The 25469-nt window shown below is 46.7% G+C and overlaps 1 protein-coding gene and 1 pseudogene across 1 annotated transcript; one reads left to right on the top strand and one right to left on the bottom strand.

Moving 5' to 3' along the window:
• Window positions 1-398: 398 nt before the first annotated feature.
• On the bottom strand, window positions 399-9061 carry LOC131925557 (protein saal1-like). The gene is made up of 8 exons (XM_059280961.1): window positions 9023-9061; window positions 8215-8442; window positions 6984-7097; window positions 5687-5770; window positions 4594-4601; window positions 3609-3715; window positions 2034-2304; window positions 399-579 (listed from the first exon to the last, which is right to left on the bottom strand). The coding sequence occupies exons 1-8, from the start codon at window positions 9059-9061 to the stop codon at window positions 519-521; spliced, it is 912 nt and encodes a 303-aa protein (XP_059136944.1). The 3' UTR covers window positions 399-518.
• Window positions 9062-12520: 3459 nt separating this feature from the next.
• LOC131925474 (pyrroline-5-carboxylate reductase 1, mitochondrial-like) lies at window positions 12521-13421 on the top strand (annotated as a pseudogene).
• The last annotated feature ends 12048 nt before the right edge of the window (window positions 13422-25469 follow it).

Raw genomic sequence — 25469 nt, 5'->3', positions numbered from 1 at the left:
ACTCTAGTTTGAATTTTCAATGTTTATTACATATGTCAACAAAAACAATGTCATTGTTCTAAGTCTTAACTCGGTAATTTCTAGATGGCCTCAGACAAGTGTAAATAGTACTGAACTCCAGTTCACAATATTACCTGTCCTCATGGAGCAAAGCGTCTGCCCCCAAAAGATCTGCCACAGTAGAAAACGATTCCCTGATGCACTAACATCACAAACACCACTGTGTATGCACTGAACACCACATGGCAGTGAGCAGTCCCATGCTTGGGCCACGGAACCATGACCAACTTCTCCCAAGAGACGACTTTGGTTGACAAACTCTGAGGTCATAGAGCCACAAGAGCCAAGAGCCAAGTGCCAAGGTGGAGATGGTGGCAGAAGCAGCTGCAGCAGCATGGCAGGTTCTGTTCCTGGCATGGTTTGGGGTATCCCCTTTCCTTCTGTGGCAAAGTCCTCTGAAGGTTCCGGAGCAGGATTCCACTTGGTCAAAATGATACCATGTCCCGACAGATCTCCCACTAGGCCTGCTGTGACCAGAGGAACCGGTCACACTTCTCAAGCATGGCTTGTATCAGCGCTCTGAAATTCCACAGAAGGAACAAGCAAATTCAGGTGTCCTAGTTCATTCTTAATAGCAAAGCAAAAACTCTAAAGACTAAAGAGGACTCAAAACACTGTGATAAAAGACACAGGCTGAAACCAGCAGAGTGGGCTGGGAACATCATCATTCGGGACTGGAATGTTGCCAGGCATAGATGAGGTCTCGGGTTCAATGTCCAGTGTTGGGAAAAAAGAAAGTGATCAACAAAATGAACAAGCAATCTGGAATGGGAGAAAGTACATACAAATCCTACCTGGTAAGAGGCATCTAGATATTTAGAATATGGTGGAATTCCACAGTTAAACTAGCAACCTGACTCTAAAATGGGCAATAGACTTAGCTATTTCTCCAAGGATGATTTCAAAGCTGGTAAGCACAAATATTCATTCAGCATCACTACCAGTTGAGAAGCTCTTCTCAAATCTAAAACCTCGAAACCTGGAATACTTCCGTTCCCAGGTCTATTAGCTATGGGATACTCAACCTATATTGTTATCATTCTACTTTGATGAGGCATCAAGGATGCTCCAACTCCACAGAAAGTCGAATGATGCTTGTCAGGGGTATGGGAATGAAGGCCTGTTTAATAGCTCTGGCCCATCAATTCAGAGGAAAATATACTAGAAACTGGCTACACAGCAACCTGCACACACTGAATCACTAAATGCTCTAGACAGCAAATTTCACATGGATTTGCTTTCTTTTTCTTTTTCTTTTCTTTTCCTTTTTTTAAAGACAGGTAGTTAATGCTATACAGTCCAGGCTGGCCTTGAACTGCTGATCCTCCTGTCTCAGCCTCCCCAGAGCTGAGATTACAGGTGTGTGCCATCACACTTGCCTATGGTTTGTTGTTGCTGTTGTTTTGTTTTTTTTTCTACAACATCTATTTTAACACACATAGAAAAAGAAAAACTTGAGTAAAATAAGTGTGTGTGTGTGTGTGTGTGTGTGTGTGTGTGTGTGTAATATTTAAGTAAATAGTTTTGCTTTGTGTTTTAAACTGGATATTGAATTCAGGGCTTCATGCATGATAAATAAATGCTCTGCCATTGAGCCACATGCCCCGCCTCTTCTCACTTTTGAGATGGGATTTCACCAAATCCCCTGTGTCTTTGAACTCATGGTTCTCCTGCCCTGGCCTACTAGGCAGCAAGCTCACAGACCTGTATCAATACCATTTTTAGAGAACTGAGGATGCATGGTAGTGGGGCACTCACACTAAGCTGAAGAGTACCTTGATCATGCTGATGAGTAAAATTTTACTTTGGCCTCTTTATTTACACCATAATCAGCAAATGTGTATCAGTCTCCTTATGTGCTAGTGAGGGGTTGAGACTACATGATCTCTGCACTCCCATCTACCTACTGCTGAAAGTCTGTGCAAGCCTACATGTGCAGGCACCACAGACAGTGTACGGCAGGCTGGCATTACCTCTGTCTTCTCTCAGCGATCCTCAGGATGTCACAGGTTCTGGTAAACTTTGCCGACAACTCAAGGGCTAGACTACATTCCTGTAGCAGTGACCAAGCCCGATCAGGGCCCATGGCCTTAGCTAACAAGAGTGCCACATTCTCCACATTGATGGGGGCAGGCCCATCACTGAGGCTCCCATTCAGTGACTCCTGAGGAGTTGGCCTCGTGCTCTTGTTCTGTAGTAGATGTAGGAAAAGCTTCCATTCCTCCAAGGTCTCAGGGATCCACCCTGCACGCAGAAACACAGCGCATACAGGCTCCATACATGAAATGTGAGAACTGTAAGAACACTTAAGACCAAACAAAGACATTCAAGAACAGAGTCTCTTCACCTCAGCATAAACCTTCCGAACACACAGAATTAAAATCATCCTCAAGCTTCCTGGATATGCAACAAGGAACAAAACAGAAACAACCTCCACACTCCTGCAGCAATCAGGTTATAAAGGCTTACATAGATGAACAAATCACTACTTATGAATCATGTCAGGTATATGAGAGCATGTGTGCAGGTGTCCACAGAAGCCAGAAAAGGGTGTTAAAGTCCATGGAACTAGGATTATAGGCAAGTATGATCCACCCAACATGGGGTGATGGGAACCACTCTGGCCTTCTGCAAGAACACCAAGTGCTCTTCCCTGCTCAGCCATCTTGCCAGCCCTCTGTAGCATGAATCTTAACAGTTCTTATTAATAAGATCAAACTCGAGGCCAGTTATGGGGTGAACACTGGAAGATCAGAGAGACAGAACAAGCCACAGCTACCTCACCTTGCCAACTTCTCGGCTGGTCTTGTTTCCTCAGACTGGAAGCCTCTGTGTCCTCATATCCGAATGGCTCTCAGCTGAACTGTGCTGCTCAAAACCTAAAAGCTTAACCAGCCAAATGCTTAACCAGCCAAATGCTTCTAGTTTCTGGTCTTCACGCCTTATATATCTTTCCTTTCTACCATCACTCCCTGGGATTAAAGGCTGCTTTCTGGGATTAAAGGCGTGTGTCACCATGCCTGGCCATTTTCAATGTGGCCTTGAACTCACAGAGATCCAGAGGGATTTCTACCTCTGGAGTGCTAGGATTAAAGGTGTGTGTGCCACCATTTTCTAGCCTTTGTATCTATTGGCTGTCTGTTCTCTGACCCCAGATAAATTTATTAGGGTACACAATATTTTGGGGAACACAATACCACCACAGCCCTCTTTTTCTTTCTTTTTTTTAAGACTCATTCTAGCTGCTGAACAGAAAGAGCTTTAAAGTGGGCAAGAATGAAAGGCAGATGTCCAGTTCTGAGACTACCTATCCCAAGTTATCTCACTTACAACAGCATGTAAAAACATGGAGTATAGTGCTTAAAACGGTAAGCAGTTGTTAAATAGAAACGAAGCCATAATATACCGAAGACTAGGCAAGGCCCCACAGTTTTAACAGTTATCTAAACTATGTAGACAACCACTAAAATGTTCAAATTTGCTTACTGAAAAGTGAGGAGAGACTTCCAGAACACCACAATGAGGAGTTACATTTGGAATTTACATACCATTGTCCCCTTCCATCAGGCTTATGTCATTCAGATACATAATGTTGGTGAAGGCCTCCCTCCTCCTCTCCAGCTCCAGACGGAGTGTCAGATATCCAGGCCAGAAACTTAAAGGGAACAAAGTTGATAAAAGGAGTAAGTCTGAGACTCGGCTCTTTATCTATTACGTGTGTCTCAAAGGAGGAGTAAAGGCCAAGAGTAGAGCGTGCATGTTCACAAACTACAGTCACCTAACACACACTGACAATCACGCATCGTGTACACAGCACACAAAGACAGACACGGCAGGAAAGCTGGGGACACTGCACTGCTCACAGAGTGCACTGCACACAGAGACAGACAGGAAAGCTCGGGACACTGCAATGCTCACAGAGTGCACTGCACACAGAGACAGACAGGAAAGCTCGGGACACTGCACTGCTCACAGAGTGCACTGCACACAGAGACAAACAGGAAAGCTCGGGGCACTGCACTGCTCACGGAGTGCACTGCACACAGAGACAGACAGGAAAGCTCGGGACACTGCAATGCTCACAGAGTGCACTGCACACAGAGACAGACAGGAAAGCTCGGGACACTGCAATGCTCACAGAGTGCACTGCACACAGAGACAGACAGGAAAGCTTGGGACACTGCACTGCTCACGGAGTGCACTGCACACAGAGACAGGCAGGAAAGCTCGGGACACTGCAATGCTCACAGAGTGCACTGCACACAGAGACAGACAGGAAAGCTCGGGACACTGCACTGCTCACAGAGTGTACTGCACACAGAGACAGACACGGCAGGAAAGCTCGGGACACTGCACTGCTCACGGAGTGCACTGCACACAGAGACAGACAGGAAAGCTCGGGGCACTGCACTGCTCACGGAGTGCACTGCACACAGAGACAGACAGGAAATCTCGGGACACTGCACTGCTCACAGAGTGCACTGTACACAGAGACAGACACGGCAGGAAAGCTCAGGGCACTGCACTGCTTACAGAGTGCACTGCACACAGAGACAGACACAGCAGTAAAGCTCAGGACACTGCACTGCTCACATAGTGCACTGCACACAGAGACAGACACGGCAGGAAAGCCCGGGACACTGCAATGCTCATGGAGTGCACTGCATATAGAGACAGACATGGCAGGAAAGCTCGGGACACTGCAATGCTCACAGAGTGCACTGCACACAGAGAGACAGGAAAGCTCAGGACACTGCACTGCTCACAGAGTGCACTGCACACAGAGACAAACAGGAAAGCTTGGGACACTGCACTGCTCACAGAGTGCACTGCACACAGAGACAGACACAGCAGGAAAGCCCGGGACACTGCACTGCTCACGGAGATCACTGCACACAGAGACAGACATGGCAGTAAAGCTCAGGACACTGCACTGCTCACGAAGTGCACTGCACACAGAGACAGACAGGAAAGCTCGGGACACTGCACTGCTCACAGAGTGCACTGCACACAGAGACAGACACAGCAGGAAAGCTCGGGACACTGCACTGCTCACAGAATGCACTGCACACAGAGACAGGCAGGAAAGCTTGGGACACTGCACTGCTCACGGAGTTCCAGCTGTTGCTCTGGGGAGCTTGTCTCTCAGCAATGACCACAAGGCAGAAAAGTGCCACACTGAGTAACAGACTGAAAGGGAAGGGAAGGCCAGAAATGGCGGCATGCTGGTGAGCCGGGATGCAGACCACCCTCAACCAGGAAGAGCGTGCAGGTAGATTGTACACCAGAGTTCTCACAATCAGACTGTGGGAGTCCTGACCAGCAACAACTTTAAGACGTTGTTAGGCAATGGAGGGCTTTGTGAATAAAAAGAACAATGAACTGAGAAATAAACAGCGGGTCTAGGCACTGTTTCTGGTTCTGTCACTTATTAGCAGCCTAGTATGGTTATGCCTATCTGGTTTCCACGGCTGTTAAATTATTGCTCTCCCTAATCTAATCCAAATCTAAAATTCTACATATCTAGTCATTTCAAGGAGTATGTTACCTAAGAATGTCCAATAAGTATTTTTACACCGATTTATTTGCATAAGCAAAACTAGAGAGAAGAACTGTACACACTTACTCTTAATCGGGGGCACCTGGATTTGGCCAGCACTCCCATGAATATGTCTGGAGCCTTAAATTCTTGGAGAAATAAAGCCACATCCTACAAACAAAAATGATTAGCAATTTAGATGCTGCATACTGCTCAAGCTCCAGAGCTCAGACAACCCTAAAAGTTTAATTTCCTGCTTGCTTCCTTTCATTCACAAGGGGAAAATCAAAGGTCAGGAACAGTGTCAAAAAGACACAGTAAGCCAGGAAGTGGTGGTGCCCACCTTTAATCCCATAAGCACATGGGAAGCAGAGACAGGTGATCTCTGTTAAGTCTGAGGCCTGCCTGGTCTACAGAGTGAGTTCCAGAACAGCCAGGGCTACACAGAGAAACCTTGTCTTGAAAAATACAAAACAAAAAACCCAACCAAATAAAAAGACAAACGTACCAGAAGAGCCTTCGTGGTACTCGGTCCCAAGACAGTAGAACAAACCCATAAACAAATCTAACCCTGACTGAGACACAACTGAGAATAGCCTTCCTTTTATTCTGCACCGAATACATCTTTTCTGTCCATCCAGAATTCTCATTAAGTTATCCAAACACATTTGCCGACTGCCAGATTTAAGTTACAAGCTGGGGGTGAGAAAGGGGAATGGGGAAGGAGTCAACTCCTAAATCCTACCCTGTAAGAACCTAAAACTGAGATAAGTGCTACTGAGTTACGTCCAATATCGGGACTTGGGTTTCCAAAATCCTTAAAAAAAATAAAAATAAAAATAAAGGAGTGGTGATGGTAATTAACAGAAAAAAATTCTGTTCACAAAGTAACTATAGTAGCCTGGAACTTTCTCCCTGGAGATTTTGTTCCACCCACATCATCTAAAGATGAACCTAGAGTGACATGTGACCCCAAAGAGATGGCATTCACCGAGGAATATAAGGTGCAAAAGCTAAATCTGTTAGCTGTGGGGTATGCCAATTATAAACCATACACTACATAATAAAGTTTCAGTCGATGATGACTACATATAAATGTATGTATGTGTACATGTATATATGTATGTCAGTGGCCCCATGAAATTATACTGCCTAGTGATGTCATAGCTATCTTAGTTCACATTTATGTTAAATACACTATGCTGTCCATAGGACGAAACTGCATATATGTTCAAGGCACAATTTTGACATTAATACCTCCTGGGACTTCATACCCTGAACCACAAACTGGAATGACTATAGTCCCTTGAACAGTGAAGGAATGAATCTTTTTAAAACCTCTTCACTCTTGAGTCTTTTCAGAATTTCACTTCCATCCTCATACCTCATCCATGGACATATCCCCGACTCTGCAAATTTCATTCTCCATTTCTTCAGCAAGCTCCATCTGCTGCTCATCATCATCTGAGTCGGACTTGTCACTTTCAAGTGTGACAATCTTCAGAAACATAAACAAAAAAAAGATCAGTTAAAATACTCAGAGTTCTCCAAGTAATATTATCACTTAGAAGTCTCCAAGAGAGTATCCCTGAAGCATTTCCTCTGGCAAAATAGTTTCTAAAACCTAGAGCCTTGGATAGATCTACACGTTCTATATTCGTGGAGTAAACAGTGTCTGTAGGCAACAGAAAAACACAGGAATGAAATGTCAACGATAAACTTGTGCTTTCAAACAGTTTAGGATTAGTGTACAAAAGACATGGAAACTGAGTCACAATAGAGAAGGCGGACTTAGCTGGACTGGTGAAAAGAGCTATGGGAGGAAAAACGAAGGACCAATGACCTGTTCCTGGGAGAAGAAAGACATTTCTCTTAAAAGAAGTGAACTCTCATGGAAGGGCAGGACTCTGTCCTGGGAATGAGATGAGCATTCAGAGGTGCGTTCAAGAGTTCAGAAAGCACCGCACACGTCTGGAGATAGTCAACAGACTGCTGGTGATGGAACACAAAGTTAAGTAAAAGGAGGCTGAAGGGGTGCGACCAGCCTTGGAGCCCCAGTTAAGAAACAGAAAGTTTTCTCTTATGAGCAACAAAAACACCCTTTAAAAGTAATAAAAAAGGAAGGCTGCTTTGGCCACTATGTAGAAAACGGCTCCAAAAAATAACAAAACCAAAAACAGGAGTTGGCGGTATGGAAGGCAGTATACAGAAAAATCTGTCAGTTCCTGTAAACCAAACACATTTCAAGCACTCTACTGTCATTATAATCTCAGTCTACATAAAAACCTGTGTACGACAATACTGGTTATCCTATTTTATACAAAGTGTGAAAGAAACCGAGGCTCTGGGTTAACTAGCACGCTTCCAGCATGAGATGAGCTCGTGTCTCGGAGATCAGCGCTGTCTGACTCCAAACTATGCACTCCACTATGACAAGAGCCGACGAAACGGGAATGGCAGGGTCTCGACTTCAGAAGCGACAATGGGGCTGGGAAGCAAAATCCCAGTGAAGTATGTGCGTGGCGGTGCTCTGGGAAGTTAGGAATTGGCACCGCGAACCTCCAGCATCCCATCCACTCCCTTGGTTCCGAGGGCGCCTGCGCGAGTCTCCCCACCTGGATGAGCCCGCTGAGGACGCCGAAGAGCCAGTGCTTGCTGTAGACCGTGCTCCCAATGCAGTCTCCCCCGGCCAGGTCCTCCTCGTCCTCTTGATCGCAGCTAGGCGGCGGAGGCGACGGGTTAAGGTCCACGCTGGCACGCGGGAGCCACGCCGGAAGCCCGGAGGAGGCGAGAGGACGTGCCAGAGAGCCCGACGCACCCAGCGCGGCTCCGCACAGCGCCCCCTGCCGTCAGATTCCTGCAGAACGGGTGGGAATCTTCCCCCAAAGTGTCCACCCAGGACCAGGCGTGAGCATGGACGAATGCACACATCAGCATTACCTTTGTCTGGACCGAAGAGGGGAAGGGAAGAGGAAAAAAAAAAGAGGAGGAAGAGGAGGATGGAGATGCTTGGACGTGGGACTTCAATACAAGCTGATTCTGGATGAAGAACCGAATATATAAAACAAAACTTTTACGTCTAGAAGAAACTGTAAAGAACATTTAATGACCTCAGAGATAGGAAGGGTTTTCTTAAAATACACAGGAGCCTAATGTGAGAAACTGCCACATTTCTCAGACTGGGGAGATGGCTCAGCGGTTAAAAGCACTCACTGGTCTAACAGAGGATCCGGTTCCTGTTCCAGCATCCACATGGCAGCTCACACCCCTCTGTAGCTCCTGTTCCCCGGGGAACCGATGCTGCCTTCGGGCCTCTGCTGGCACCAGACATGCACAGACACACATACAGGCGAAACACATAAAAAAATTAATTGCTACATTTCTATCATTCTGCATAAGGCTCAGCTGGACATGGTAGCTCACACCTGTGACCTCAGCACCTGAGAGGCCGAGGAAGGGCATTGTCACAAATTTAAGGCAGTCTGTGCTTCACAACGAGACACTGTCTAATGATGATATGTACATCTTCAAATTGGGGAAAGATCAGTCTATAAATAACATAGGCTCAGGATCAAGAATTACAAAATCTTATAACTAATAAATCAGTAAGAAAGAGACAACTCATTAAGAAAACAGACAGAACATAGAAATAGACAATTCACAAAAGAGGAGACAAAACTGAAGGGACTGTTAAAAGGATCTCCAAGTCCAGTTTATGTAAAATGCATGAAGGTCGGGAACAGAGCTCAGTGGAAGAGCACACGTGTGCCAACTATGCCCGAGGCTCTGGGTTCAGTCCCCATTCACAAAGATACGTACATTCCATGGAGATGTAAATTTAGATCAGTGTAAGTTACCACTTTGCATCCCCACAGCTGAAATCTGACCACTCCGAGTATAAACAGGATGGCGGAGAGGGGAGACTTTCACACACTGAAGAGAGACTTCACCTGAGCACAGCTACTTTGCAGGGCAGTGTGATCAAAGCTACTTGATTTCAAGAATGGTGACCTATTTTTTAAGGCTTGAAATGTGTCCTACCTGCACATTTTTAAAGACACAGACAAGGCTAGGACAAAAGAAAAACTACCGGAGGCCATTATATAGACCAAATATTGACACTGTTTCGTGAAACCTTTGTTTCTGTTGCACACAAAATGCCAAGTGCTTCACAGAGCTTCTGTCTTGTTGCACACACGCACCACATACACACCACACATCACATACATCACACACACATACACCACACACACACATACATCACATATACACCACATACACACCAAATACACACGCATACACCACACACACACTCACCACATATACCACACACACACTCACCACATACACCATTCACACACATACATCACACACCACACACATACACTCACACACACTGTACAAATCTGTACACATACACACACACACTCACACACACTGGGCAAGGGGAGGAGTGTATTTAACAACTGCCATGTTGAGGTACATCAGCCATCTTTATTACATCATCTTACATTTCAGCATCCACTTGTGGGGTTTTATTCTTTGTTTGACTCTTTGTTTGAACAGGGTCAAGCTACATAGCCCAGGCTAGCCTGCTACTCACCATCCTCAGGCCACCACCTCCAGCAGCTAGGATTGTAGGCACGTGCCATCATGCCCGGCAACTCCAGGTGAAGTTTTGTTTTGGGTTTTGTGAGTTTTGAATTCTTTTATCTGTGAGTCACACTGCTACACTGATGTTTGCATACATGCTTTGTGAATTTTCTTTTCTCTTAGAATCCTAGGGGCAGGAAATTGGATTAATTGTGGCTCTTGTTTATGGTATCTTCTGATTTGTCATTACCCAACCAAGCTTTCCTGGTCCTTCTCTCTCAGAATTACTTTCTATAACCAGAAAGTAGTTATTCTTTTCTCTCTTTTCTTTTTCCCAACACCCCTTTCTGTTGTCCTTGAATGAAAACACAGGTCAATTCATGCTTCTCTGGTTACTCACAGGAAATCAACAACCTTGCATGATTTTAAACCATGAGCTTGAAGACTTAGTTGAATTAACCATGAGGACTACAGACCTTGGGGCCACATAACGGGATTGGGATTTCCCGCTCTCTTAGAATGCGTTTTCTCTCCTTTCCTAATTCAGCTCATGCTGAATAGGCTCTGTAGGTTGGGGACGGTGACTTTGTTTTCTTGTCAGTGTTCTTCCGCACACAGATCACCAGCTGCTCTTTCTGACCCCTCCTGGAAGGAGAAGGGGCAGGCAGAAGTGAGAGGCAGAAAAGGAAGAAAAAGTTGTACCCATGACAACTTCATAAGATGGTTCTGTGTCCTCTGGGCCTAACAGGTATTTTTGTTGTTGTTGTTTTTTCAAGACAGGCTTTCTCTGTGTAGCTTTGGAGCCTGTCCTGGAACTCACTCTATAGACCAGGCTGGCCTCAAACTCAGAGATCCTTCTGCCTTTGCTTCCCAAGTGCTGAGATTAAAGGTGTGCACCACCACCGCACAGCCCCTAACAGGTATTTTAGCTGACACCATCCCCCATCTCGTGTGTGTGTGTGTGTGTGTGTGTGTGTGTGTGTGTGTGTGTGTGTTCTCTGTTGTTTTCTTTCCAAGCTGTTAGAGATTGAACCTAGGTAGGCAAGGACTCAACTGCTGAGATACACTGCCAGCCTATGAAAGTGGTTTACAAAATGCCAACTTCAATACAATTGCTAGTTATAGCAAATCATTAAGAAGGTTGGGTCTAGCTTCAAACTAGCTGTGTGACTTGGATGTATGATTTAAGCTGTCTGTGCCCCCAAGTTGCCAGGGGGGTGGTAATTAAAGTTTAAGGATCCAGTGGGATAGGAAAATAAAGAATTGAGTACAGTGGTCACTTGGTGGCACATGGTCACCTCGACAAGAAGAGGAGCTGTCAATCAAGGCTTTCATCGATTACCTAGTGTCGGAGCAGGAGGTGAGATACACTCATTAAAACGCTGACGTGGACAGATTGATTTTCAAGAAGGCCTGGACACAGTGCTATGAGGACATAGGATTTAGGTTGTGGATCTGCTATGCTGCAGGTGAGATTCCCTCCTAATCTAGAGCAGGGAGTGAGGAAAGAGCAAGGAGAAACAGCTTTGAAATATTTTTTGGGCAGGGAAAATCTTTTTTTTTTTTTTTTTTTTATCAACTGAAAGGGAAGGACAAGCAGCGCCAGTGTTTGGTGAGTCAGTTCAGGGACAAGCTGGAGCTTCACCAGCCACCTGAGATGTCCTTTCCCGAATGCCTAGTGGGATCACTGGTAGAGGATCAAGTGCCTGGAAGGAGGCACAGGATGTCTGGGACCAGCTGGTCCCCACAGAAAGGACAGGCAACCACCTGTGAGTGGATCACAGGAAGGGGGCCATGGCTAAGCCAGCTGACCTTGGAACCAGACAGAGTGAAGGCCCCACAGTTCTCAGCTCCAGAGAAAGCTGAAGAGGTGGAGGTCTAGAATCCACCCTGTTTTGGGCTGGTGCCTGAGGACAAATGGAGGTCCCCAGTTATAAGTGATGTTCCTTCCTGGCTGATCCTTAGACTGGCCTTTCTGTGGGCAAGGGCCTGCTATTGGGATAGTCTGTGTGTTTTTGAGCTAGAAAGTCCCAGGGCAGAAACTTCAAGCAAGGAGAGAAGAAAGTGAAGAACTGAGTCAGCCAGGTGGTGTGCGTGTGAGGGGGTTGACATGGGAACATGCCCTGAGTCTAGAAGTTAAAGTCTGTCTGGGCAACATATCGAGATACTATCTTTAAAAAAAAAAAAATGGAACTTGGAATGTTGACTCTCACGCATTATCCCAGCACTTGAGAAGCTCGAGTGGAAGATTAAGAGTTCAAAGCTAACCTGGACTACATACCCTGCTATAAAAAAAGAAGAGAGAGAGAGAAAGAGAAAAAAGCAGAGAACTTCATAGCAGCCAGTGTCCTGGTTGCTCACAAGACAATGGCCAGCTCCCCGGCCGTGGACCAAGCCACAGTCTCTGCCCTTTGGAGGATGGGGGTGAACCTGACACCCCACAACAAAGAGACAGTGTGCCACAGTGATGTGCTCTTCCTGGCTGTGAAGCACATATCATCCATTCATCCTGATGAAGTTGGTGCTGACATTGAGGTCAGGCACATCATGGTGCTCTCTGTGGCAGATGCCATCATCAACTCCATTGAAAAGAAGCTGACAGCTTCCAGAGTCATCCACTGTGTGGCTGACACCCCAGTTGCTGTGCAGGAGGGGCTTACTGTGCATGCCACATGCACTCATGCTCAGGTGGAGGATGGCCAGCTCAGAGAGTGGCTTCTGGACAGAAGTGGAGGGAGAGTTGACCAATGCTGTCACAGGGCTCAGTTGTCACAGGGCTCAGTGGCAGTGGCCCTGCCTATGCTTTCAAGCCCTGCATGCTCTGGCTGATGGTGGTGTGAAAATGGAGTTGTCAAGGGGCCTGACAGTCTGCCTTGGGGCCCAGGCCCTCCTGGGGGCAGCCAAGATGCTACTAGACTCAGAACAGCATCCTTGGCAGCTCAAGGATGGTGTCTGCTCTCCTGGTGGGGCCACCATCCATGCCTTGAGTGTGCTGCAAAGTGGAGGCTTTTTGCTCCCTGCTTATCAACGCTGTGGAGGCCTCCTGCATCTGCACAAGGGAGCTGCAGACCATGGCTGGTCAGGAAACCCTCTCCTCTGCTGTCTTCCAAAAGACTTACTGGACAAGGTGAAACTGGACCCCTCTGCTGGGGCCTCTCTGTCTTCTTCCGCCTATGTTAAGGCCTGCAGCCTGGCCTCAACAGACAAGAATTTATATGTATATTATTAATACAAACTAGTTTACACCTCAGCAAAGGAGTGGATAAGAGATGCAAGAACTCCTGGGACTAGGCCACCGAAGCAAGGGAGGGACCAACAGGAGACCAGAATTGGAGGAGGCAGCTAATGACAGAGGACACAGCTGCCCAGACAGAAAAGGACTTCCTGAGCCAGCGTGACCCAGGGAAGGCTATGGTTGGGTAAAGAAACAACATGCAGGAACACAGCTGGAGTAATCACAGTGACTATATATCTGTGGCCTCCGACATTCATTGCTTGTGTTGGGAACAACGTCCTCGATCCTCACTACTTGGAAGTATACAATTAACTTTTTGTTTGTTTGTTTGTTTGTTTGTTTTTCGAGACAGGGTTTCTCTGTGTAGTTTTGGAACTTGTCCTGGATCTCGCTCTGTAGACCAGGCTGGCCTCGAACTCACAGAGATCCCTCCTGAGTGCTGGGATTAAAGGCGTTCGCCGCCGCCGCCGCCACCACCACCACCCAGCCTACAATTAAGTCTTGTCAATCACAACTCTCCTACTACGATACAGAGCACTAGAAGTCACCCCCGCTTCACATCGTGTCCTTGTACTTGTTAACCTTGCTGCCTCCATCTTCCTGTCCCCCACTTCCTCGTAGGCTCGGAAACTGCCACTCCACTCTGGACCTGTTAGCTTCCACATGTTTGTCTTTCACATTCATTCACCCGTGCTGCCCCAAACTATAGGCTGCTGGTAGAGGAGGCTGTATGTAGGTGGGTGTCGGCAGTTCATGGTTTGGGGTCTGGACTGAATAAAGAGAAAGAGAATGGTAGGTGAGGGTTTTTATAAGTGAGGTTGTTGGTAGGTGAGGTTATGAAGTAAAATAAAAAGGTAGAGAATAATAAAGGAAAATACCAACATTGACCTCTGGCCTCTCCATATCCATGCATAAACATACACATATCACACACACACATACACACACACACACACACACACACACACACACACACTCACACATACTCCACCCTGGTCCCTAAAGTACCATGTTCCTCTCCTTAGGCAAAATTAATTTAGTTCATCTCTAAAAGTCTCAGTCTTAACAATTACAAAGTTGAAGGCAGGTACTGGTAGCGCACGCCTTTAATCCCAGAACTCAAGGCAGAGGCAGGTGGATCTCTAAATTCAAGGCCAGTCTGCTCTACAGATCAAGTTCCAGGATGGCCTGGGCTACACAGAAGAAAAAAAACAAAAACAAAAACAAAAACGGGCAGTGGTGGCACACGCCTTTAATCCCAGCACTCGGGAGGCAGAGGCAGGCGGATCTCTCTGTGAGTTCGAGGCCAGGCTGGTCTACAAAGTGAGTTCCAGGAAAGGCTCCAAACGCTACACAGAGAAACCCTGTCTTGAAAAACAAAAAACAAAAAACAAAAAAAAAGAAGTGAAAAAAAAATTACAAAATTGTTCAAAAGTGCAAACTCTTCTGAGAATCAGGCAAGCTCTTAACTATAAGGCCCTGCAAAATAAAAATAAAAATAAATTGCATTCTTCCATGTAGCCAGCTTTCTTGGACGGCCAGGTCACAAGTCATGACACAGAGACTTAATACTAATTATGAATGATCAGCTTTGGCTTAGGCTTGTTTCCAGTTAGCTTTTTTTAAAAACTTACATTACCCATTTCTGTTAATCTACGTGCCTGAGGCTCGCTTACCTCATCTATGTACTGTCCATCCTGCTTTCCTGCGTCCTCCATGTCTGGCTGGCTGGCTCCTGGCTGGCTCCTGGCTGTTCTCTCTGCCCACCAGCCCCACCTATTCCTCCTCTGCCTAGCTATTGGCTGTTCAGCTTTTTGTTAGACCAGTCAGGTGCAGGCAAGGTGTAACAGTAACACATCTTTACATAGTTGAATAAATGCAACACAACTTACATAGTTGAACGATCATAGTGCAACACAAATAAATGCAACACATCTTTACATAGTTAAACAAATACTCTATTCCACACCTCGTTTATACAGTGCCACCAAAGCAAGACAGAAACCAAGCAGGGCAAAATCACACCCTGTAGCTCCTTGTCTGGCACTGGAAATGATGATGAAATCATCTGAGCATCACTGTGCCTGGGCAGTTCCACCCTTCTAGCTCTGTCACTAGCAGCACACACAGACTCTCTCTTGGGCCAGCTCCATCCCATGCCTACAGCTGCCCTCTTAAATGTCCACATTCTTGGCATCGTCCACATCCTGTGGTTTTCACTGCTGTATAGGCTTCACCGTCACAGCATTTGCTAGGGCGTCTCAGACCCTCCTTGCCGGGAATTTGACCCTGTATGTAACACAATGCCTGCCCTCGGTGGCTTTCTGGATCCTTGGTGCAAACCTGCAAGACCCTCTCACTTCTGCATCTTCCATGCCTGCACAACCAGTACCACACGGCAAACACTGCCCAAGTTCTGTAGACAGCTCAGGATGGAGTCTAGCCCCCCTTAAATCACAGTTGCCTCAGCCCCTGCATGCTGACTCTAGGGAAACACTTCCCTAGGCAGCCAGTTCTAACAGGGAATTAATTCCTTCAGGAACGTTCTCAGTTCAGACTCCTTCCAAACAATAAGAGGAAGAGAAGAACCAATATACATAGCTCATGTATGGAGCTTGGCTTCATCTGAGGAGAGGTTGGGTCCCGAGGATCCCTGAATTGAGCCTGTGATGAGCTCACATGTGATGGCAGAAGGCAGGGGAGGGACCTGGCTGGAGAAAGTAGGCCACTAGGAGCAAGACCTGGGCTTGGCTTGGCTCTAGCCTCCGCTGCTGGCTCTGCCTTCTCCTGCTCTGTCTGCCGTGATCGGCTGATCCTGTGGCACCCTGAGCCCCAGCAAGTGCGAACACCTGACGGACACACAGGATAACAGACGCTGAAAGGACCTGCCGCTAAAATACAGACGAACAATAAAATGCAGAGAGAACTTGGAAAGAGTAATGCCAAGTGTAGCTGTGTAGAGGAATTTCGGCAGGTGCTGAAGGCACCAGCAGCCACAGGGATGATGTCATCGTCAGGAGCCATCAGGAGGAGGCAAATGCACATGAATTCTGAAGGGTGAAGGCAGATCGGACACCGGCTGGAGTCAGGCCTCCACTTGGCCACCTCTCTGGGTGTTTTGCCTCTTGAGGCTCTCGGGATTTCATGATAAGACATGGAGACTCACCCTAAGCAATGATGAACCCCAGTGTCCATGGAAACTGAGGATGCACTCTGAAGCAGGAGTAATCATCTCAAAGGAGCCAGATTGCTCTACTGAAACGACATCTCCAGAACCCTTTGAAGAGCCAGTGCAGAGATAATGGTGTGGCGTAACCCCTGCTGTGCGGCCAGCTGCACATACCCCTGCTGTTCCGTTCTGCCAGCTGCACACACCCCTGCTGTGCGGCCAGCTGCACACACCCCTGCTGTGCGGCCAGCTGCACACACCCCTGCTGTGCGGCCAGCTGCACACACCCCTGCTGTGCGGCCAGCTGCACACATCCCTGCTGTGTGGCCAGCTGCACACATCCCTGCTGTTCTGCCAGCTGCACACACCCCTGCTGTTCTGTTCTGCCAGCTGCACACACCCCTGCTGTGTGGCCAGCTGCACACACCCCTGCTGTTCTGTTCTGCCAGCTGCACACACCCCTGCTGTGCGGCCAGCTGCACACACCCCTGCTGTTCTGTTCTGCCAGCTGCACACACCCCTGCTGTGCAGCCCCTGCTGTGCGGCCAGCTGCACACACCCCTGCTGTTCTGTTCTGCCAGCTGCACACACCCCTGCTGTTCTGCCAGCTGCACACACCCCTGCTGTTCTGCCAGCTGCACACACCCCTGCTGTTCTGCCAGCTGCACACACCCCTGCTGTGCAGCCTCCCCTCCCCCCCACAGCTTCCCTGTAAAGTCCCCGGAACACAGGTCTGTGCTCCCTGAACCCATTTATCTGCTCTTCCCAACATGATCACTGCGGTTAAAGCAGCTTCCACGCTCATCCCTTCTTACCCCGATCACGTCTATGTTTGGCATATCAGGATCAATGACAGAGCCTAGAACTGCAGCTCTATAAAGTCCAGGCTTTGCCTAAACTCTGGCAACAAGGTCTATACATTACTCAGAATAAAACTACAATTTTCCACCGGATGTTTATTTGAAGAGTGCATTTTGTGGTCTGGGTGGAGGGGTGGTAGGCTCCTGTGATCCCAACACTTGGGAAGCAGAGGCAGGAGAGGAAAAACCTTGGGATTACATAGCAAATCCCAGAACAGTCGAGAATGCATAGGAAAACCCTGTCTCTAAAAATTAACTTCATTTTGAGGTCTCTAGGGAAACCTATAAAATGTTTTTAAATTCTGAATAATTTTTAGGATATTCCCAATTTCTTCGATGTTGCTGTGAGATGAAGCAACTACATGCAGCTTGAGTGAAACCGCTTTCATCCTTCCCACTCCCGTGATCCAGGGGACCCTCAGCAAGTCCCAGCAGCCGCTCACTCCAGCTCCAGTGTCTTCTCTAGGTAACTTCTTGTCCCTTCTGTGTCTCCACAGCTGGCAGCTGCTTGGGCTATATGGAGTTTTCCCAAAAACTAATGTTGTCCTGTCTCTGGCTGGGAGGTGGTTGGTACAATCCCAATAATGTAATACTAATAATTATAAGGGGATGGCCAGGAGTGCATTCAGGAAGTCACTGTCTTAGTCTTATTTCCTGTTACTGTGATAGCATACCCTAACAAAAGAAACTTCAGAAAGAGTTTGCCTGGTTCACAGTTGTAGGTTATAATCCATCAGGGCAGCAGGTAAAGAATTGGTCATGTCACACCCACAATCAAGAGCCAAGAGTAGTGAATTAATGCATGTCCAAGTTCAGCTGACTTCCTTCACTCTTATACTGTCCTTGATCCCCTTCCTAGGAAATGGTGCCACCCCACAGTAAGCAGCTCTTCCCACTCATCAGGACAATCCCTTAAAGACATGCCCACAAAGCCACACCTCCTAATCCACATGAGCCTCTGGGGACCATTCTCATTCAAAACATCACACAAACCAAATGTCCATCAGTGAGTGAATAGAGAAACAAAATGTGGTATACCCGTAATGTGGGGTAGTATTCAGCACTGCCATGGGTGATGCTGATTGATCAGCATGTCATACTCTGTTTGTGTGGCAGACTAGAAAAATCCAAGGTATAAAAAGCAGACTTGTGGTTTCCCAGGGCTGAAGGGGGAAGAGATGGAGAGGATTCCTTCATGGGTCTAAGAGTCCCTTGAGGGGAACTTCCTGGAGCGAAATGGAACCAATGGCTGCGCTATCCTCCGCTGTGCTTAGTGTTGTTAGGTTGGACACTTTTTTCCTGAGATGACCTCCAACTCTCAATCTTCCTGCCTCAGTCTCCCAAGTGCTGGGCTGACAGAAGGGCACCAGAGGCTTCACTGCATGTCGTTTGTTTGTTTGTTTGTTTGTTTGTTTGTTTGTTTGTTTGAGACAGGGTTCCTCTGCTGTAGCCCTGGCTATCCTGGAACTCATTCTGTAGACCAGGTTGACCTCGAACTCACAGAGATCCTCCTGCCTCTGCCTCCTGAGTGCTGGGATTAAAGATCACCCAACTTCACAGCACATTTTTAAAGTCTTTCATGTATGCCTCATGTCACCTCAGTGAGACAGAATGCACAGTCCCGGGAAGGCTGAGTGTCTGTCTGTCCGCCGGCTACGCTCGTGTGGCTTCCATTGTCCTGTCCTGCCAGCTCTCCTCCCACCTGTCAGCATGAACTTAACATTGTCAGAACCATTTCTTAGGAACCTCTGTCCCTCGCTGGTGACCTATGGACAAATTTCCAATAGTCCCATCCCAACGTCATTCTTGGAGGCGTGGAGCTTGGCTGGATCTCTTCCTATCCAGTTCTGCATTGTCATCTCACTTTACTTGGAACAGAGTCAAACTTTTGATCCACTTTATTACAGATGAATGATTCAGTACAAAACCAAACATCCACTCCATAGGAACATTTCAAGGAAACACTGGAGGCGGTCTCTGAAGATCCCCACGCACCCCAATAGGGTACTAGAAACACATTCCCACAAACCTAGATAAAGTCACAGCTCCAGCTAGACTCTGTGGACATAAGAGACATCCCCAAATCCAGCTGGAAGCTCATGCCTTCACAAGAGGGTTCCACAAGAACACATGCCCCATCATGGAACTTCACTATTGTGAAATACCCTGCATCGAGCAACCATCAAAACACACCCACACCAATGAATACGCCTGTCTTCTGGCTGAAGTCTCTGCTGGGTCCACATGTGAGAACTCAGATGAAGCTGCGATATAGCCTACGGACTGGAAGGTAGGAGTTGAGGGTGGGTCTTCAGGAATGGGATCCATCTGGAAAAGCCTTCTGTGCTGACCAAGCTCCACTACCACCTAGGACTCACTTAGGGGAGCAACTCAGAGTTCAGACCCATGTACACACACTGTCTGCCTCCTGCGTGTGCCATCTCATGCTGTAGAAACACAGACTTGGAACAACACCAGCACAGAAACTTCTGCAATATGACAGCGAGCCAGTACCACAGTGAAGAGCCGCCAGGGTTACAAGTGTGGGGAGGCCTTTGTCTGCCGGTCTTTCCTCCCCAAGCATATGGAGATCACATGAGTGAGAAGATGATGCACACAGGCAGCAGTGTGCAAAAGCATCAGGAACACACTGCTCTTCAACCGGAAAGCACACCCTACAGGGCCAGCAGGGTGCGACAGTCTTCACAAGCCCTCAAAGCTCAACACCCACATCAGAACCCACGCACAAGAAAAGTCCCACCAACGTGACACCAAGGTCTCAGCACTTCGGTGCCACATGAAGACTCGCCAATCCAAGGGTTCCTGAAAATGGAAGATGGGTGTGAGAAGCCCCCCGCAACAGCCTCCAACTTCCAGACATGTGAGGAAGGACTGCAGGAAGGAAGCTCAGTAAGTTAGCATGTCTGGGGCACCAACCAGAACTCAGCATCTTATTGATCAGCAAAATCAAGCGTGGAACAGAAGCCTCAGAAAGGGGAGGTTTAAAGCCTTTCGTCTTCGTCATTCTGAGAAGACATCTGTCTTCATACTGAAGAGAAAGTTATGAATCTAAGCAACATGGAATGCCTCCATTGTACCAGACACCATGTAAGAGCCCACTGCAGACTCACTGTGGGACTAGGGCTTGTAGGAAAGATTTCGTTTTCAACATAGGATCTCCTACTTGCCCACGCTGACCCAGAACTCCTAGGCTCATGTGATGCTCCTGCCTTAGTCTCCCATGTTGTGAAACCACATCTACCACCATAGCAGGCAAAGGAGCATTGTAAACACAGATCCCTGAAGTTACATGTAAGCCACAACTGGAGAAAGACCATGACTCTTTTTTTTTTTTTTTTTTTTATAAAAAAGGCTTTGGGTCACTGTACACAATGAGTGCACAATGAACCTGAGACATTGTTAACATCGGCTGCAGCTATATCAATATTCACGATTTCTCCACTTTCTTCTCAACTTAAACGTTATGCAATGCACCCTTTCAACTACTCTGCTGCATGAATCTGCAATGCATATGGTGGCCTCCTTCCCAGGTGACACCTCCTTGCTCCAGATACAATTTTGTCAGTTCAGTGCAGAGGGCAGCTGAATGTCACTGTGATCAGAGCTCCTGTCTCTGCAGCTCTGACTAGGTACTTGGCCTGATTTGTTTTCTGGACTGATACGGCTGATCCTTCCTGTGGCACTGCAGTCGCCCCTTCGTCTCATTTATCTCCTACGGACTTATGCAGATGTCTCAGAACTGACCACCATCTTTAAACAAGTTTCCCAGTGTGTCTCCTAACAGTGGTGAGCAGAGCTTGTGAACCCAGCCAACCAGGAGCATGGAATTTGCAAGTCTCTGGGAACTGTCAGAAAGAGATAGCTGTCACTTCCTTCTCCTTCTGTCCTTGCTGTTCTCTGGGAATTAGAGGAAACACCCTTATTTGAGTAACATGGAGACTGGCAGAAAGATGGTATTGACATCTCCCTCAAAACCCAAACTTTTTGCTCCCTGAGTTTGATGGTTTGAATAAGAATGGTCCCCACAGGCACATATATTTGAATGCTTAGTCATCAAGGAGTGGCACTATTTGAGAAGGATTGGGAGGTGTGGCCTTGTTGGGGTAGTGTGTTATTGTGGGTGGGCTTTGAGGTTTCAAAAGCCCAAGCCAGGCCCAGTGTCACTCTTGTTTGGGCCCTCCCCCACGAACCCCCACCCTGGCCTTCAGACCAAGATGTAGAACTCTCAGCTCCTTCTCCAGCACCACGCCTGCCTGCCTGCCACCACGCTCCCCACTATGATGACAATGGACTCACCTCTGAAACTAAGCAAGCCCCAATTCAATGCTTTATTTCCTAAGAGTTACCCTGGTCATGGTGTCTCTTCACAGCAACAGAACAGTGACTATTGCTGTGGGCCGCAGGAATATGTCATAAGAACTCAGCTGGTTATGGCAAAGTCACTACCTGGAGGGATCAAGGAATTCCTTCAGAGGAAGTCAAATTCCAAGGAGCTTTTGGTGTTATTTGGTTTGTTATATGTCAGCTGTCTTCTGTTATGAAAATCATGTGTGCCTTCATAGTTTTCCCAATTGATTTTTCCCTAAGAACTGCTAACAGTGTGGACTGATCACTCTCTGGACATACACATTCCAGGTATTTGGAGAACAGCCTCAGGAAAGGCTTTCTCTGGAATCAGATAGCTCCCTTAGCCACTTTCAAGGACTAGCAGTAATAACAGTCTACATGAAAGTCTCCTGATTTAAGGTAAATTCCACAAGGAGACACCACCTAGGTCAGGTGGATGTTAAGTAATAGCTTTACACAATTTAGCTCGGACCCTCCTTTTCTTACAGCCTTACTAACTTTATAGACCTCTAACTCCTTACCTAACCACTTCTAGGAATATTTAGATAACCTTCTGTGCTGACAGCTATGCTCAGCCAGAACCCCAGTTCAAGCCTCCCTGTAATTATCACCATTGGCAGCATCCAGCCAGGTCCATCCCCAGATGGAGGAAAGTACCTTATCAAAGACACCTCTGTACTCTCTAAGAACAGACTTAAGCCTCCAGGTTACCTGTTTGAGAAGGCCTGGCAGATGTGCCAATTAAGCTTAACTTCCTCCTTTCCCAAACCTTACCTCTGGTTCCAGATCTCCCTTTAACTATCACCAGAGGCATCTAGCTGTACACAGGTTGCCTAGCAACCGAGCACACTTCCCCCTACCCTGCAGAAAAACGGCAGATAGCTTGGACAGATAGGAGCCACAGGAAAAAAGAAGGCAGTTTTATTTTCTCCCATTGACCTAGCAACTTATAGATTCTTAACATTTTCTACTAATCACGTTTAAGACTATAGTTGAGCACATAAGATCCCTCTTCCTAGATACCTGAATTTAGCCTTTAGTTAATTCATTTCCCCATTGGTCACTTCCCCTTGGGGTTGCAAATGATAACGGTTATTGCCCCTCTATGTGACTCTTATCACCCCTCCGTTTGACCCTGGAAGCCTGGCTTTGCACTGCCAAAGGATTACTGCTTGTAAGTGTATAGATACCAGGACTTCCAGGGCATGGGGGGACAGAGAAGAGAAAAGAGAATGGAAGAACTAGATGGGTAAGAACTTGAGAGGAACAAACTGAGATGGGGAAGAAGTAAATTGAAGGGCTAGAAGAGAGTACTAGAGGAACGAGATAGAAGATGAGGAAGAGCCAGATGGGGAAGAACAAGATGAGAGAGAAGATGATATGGGAAAGAACAAGATGGATGAGAACCTAAAAGGGGCAGAACTAAGATGAAGGAATTAAGATAGAACCTAGAGGGGACCGCAGACAAGTGTAGAGAGAAATCAGGCAAAAAAGGAGCTAGGCATGAGAGCAGAATATAAGCTGGTAACTGACACAGAATAATAAAGTATATGGACTAAGGAGTTTTGTGTACATAGATTCATTTCTTTTCATCAAAGATTATTATCAGCTGGTTGTAGATTCTTCCCGGACCCTGGGAGGGGACTATCGAGGGGCTGGACCCCCCTAGTCCCCGATAGACTATGACACTGAGCCTGTGGCTGCCACAGTTTGTATTTCTGCACTTGTTGTATAAGATAAACCCCTGCTTTATGTTTAGGGAAGTAAACATTTCTGTGAGCAGTAAATAAGCACATAAAGATAAACCTAGATGTGCTCAGGGCTTTTTATAATTGTTTCTTGTGTGTTCAAAACTGCTTTCTTCTGCATTGATGACTTCAGGTTCAGCACATGTGCAAACGGTCTCACACACACACACACACACACACACACACACACACACACACAAGTTTGGCTTTTCGCCTCTTAGTGACCAAGTTTATAGTAAAACAACTATACAAGTAGATTATCAAACATTTATTCTTAGCTTTCTATTGCTGTGGTAAAGGCCATAACCAAAAGCAACTTGGGAAGGAAAGGGTTTAATTGTCTTATAACACTTTGCTCACACTCCATCACTGAGAGAAGTCAGGGCAAGGCAGGAACCTCGAGGCAGGCAGGACCTGAAGCAAAAGCCGTGGACATGGAGAAGCGCACCTTACTGGCTTGTGCTCTCTGGCTTGCTCAGCCTGCTTTCTTATGCAAAGAAAGCAGGTGGCACCACCCACAGTGTGCTGAGCCCTCCACATCAGCCATTAATCAAGACTACAGGACAGTCTTGTAGAGGCATTTTCTCATCAAGACCCCTTCTTCCCAGAGATGTCTAGGTTTGTGTCTAGGTTTACAAAAACCAACCAGTACATTTACATTTTCTAATCATAATGTATCTGTAGACAATATTAGGAGCATATGGACTTGGATACTTCCTTTTGGTTTTGTTTTATTCTTATTCTATTGAAATATGGTTAAGAAATTAAAACTCGGGCTGGAGAGATGGCTCAGAGGTTAAGAGCATCGACTGCTCTTCCAAAGGTCCTGAGTTCAATTCCCAGCAACCACATAGTGGCTCACAACTCTGTAATGAGATCTGGCATCCTCTTCTGTATACATAATAAATAAATAAATAAATAAATAAATAAATAAATAAATAAATAAATAAATAAATAAATAGAAATATTTAAAAAATAAATTAAAACTCAAAACACCAGGGAAGATAGGTGTTTAATGAGGGGTGAACTCCACAGCCTGAGCCACCCAAGCACCTATGACACAACACCTACAACAATCATTATAAGAAGGAAATGTTTGCTTTAAATCCATGGTGTCAGCTCACAGACACCTGACACCATTGCCTTTGGGCTTATGAGGCAGAACACGGAGGGAGCCTGGATGGAACAAGGCAGCTCAGAGTCTAGAAAGCATAAAGAGGAGAAATGGCTGGACCCCCAATATCTCCTTCAAAGGCACAACCCCAAGTGATCTCACTTCCTTTCACCTAGCCACACCTATGTCTCAGCCTCTCCTAAGAAAGTCATAGGCTGATAAACAAACCTTCGACATACAGGCCTCTGAGACCCTCCAGATCCAAACTACTGCTGCAGAACAAAATCAGCAGTCCTGTAGCTCAGCTGGTAGGGTGCTTGCTTAGTGTGCATGAAGAGCAGGGTCAGATCCCCAGCACTGCATACACCAGACATGGTGGTGTCCATCTGTAACCCCAGCACTTGGGAGGTAGAAGCAAGACAATAACCATAACTTCAAAGTCAGTTTCTGCTACATGTTGAGTTCAAGGCCAACCTGAACCACATGAGATCCCAATATAAAATAAAATACAAAAAGTTCTTACAGTCTGGAGGCTTGAAAGTCCAAGATGCACATCTGACAAGGGCCTTCTTGCTGCCCCATGACCTCGCCTGGGTGAGGAGACATTTCCCAAAGATCCTAGGCAGCCCCCAGCTTCCGCCTCCCAGCACGCCCAACCACTCAGCACTCACCACAGCCTTGCCTCTCTTTACGAAGACTCCACACACCACCCACTGGGAATACTTTAGAAGAGTATCTGAACTGAAAATGTACAGACTTTTTCTCGTTTTACAAACAACAATG

The sequence above is a fragment of the Peromyscus eremicus genome, chromosome 1 (assembly GCF_949786415.1).
Source record: "Peromyscus eremicus chromosome 1, PerEre_H2_v1, whole genome shotgun sequence".
NCBI lineage: Eukaryota > Metazoa > Chordata > Mammalia > Rodentia > Cricetidae > Peromyscus > Peromyscus eremicus.
Note: the sequence above shows the minus strand (reverse complement) of the source record. Positions and strands in the feature narration are given on the sequence as shown.

Coding starts and splice junctions, on each gene's coding strand:
- LOC131925557 (XM_059280961.1), bottom strand. CDS start 9,061: ATGCCCTTCCTCGGCCTCTCAGGTGCTGAGGTCACAGGT. Junction 2,305..3,608: donor CCTGATGGAAGGGGACAATG/GTATGTAAATTC, acceptor TTCTGCGTGCAG/GGTGGATCCCTGAGACCTTG. Junction 580..2,033: donor ATCGCTGAGAGAAGACAGAG/GTAATGCCAGCC, acceptor GTGGAATTTCAG/AGCGCTGATACAAGCCATGC.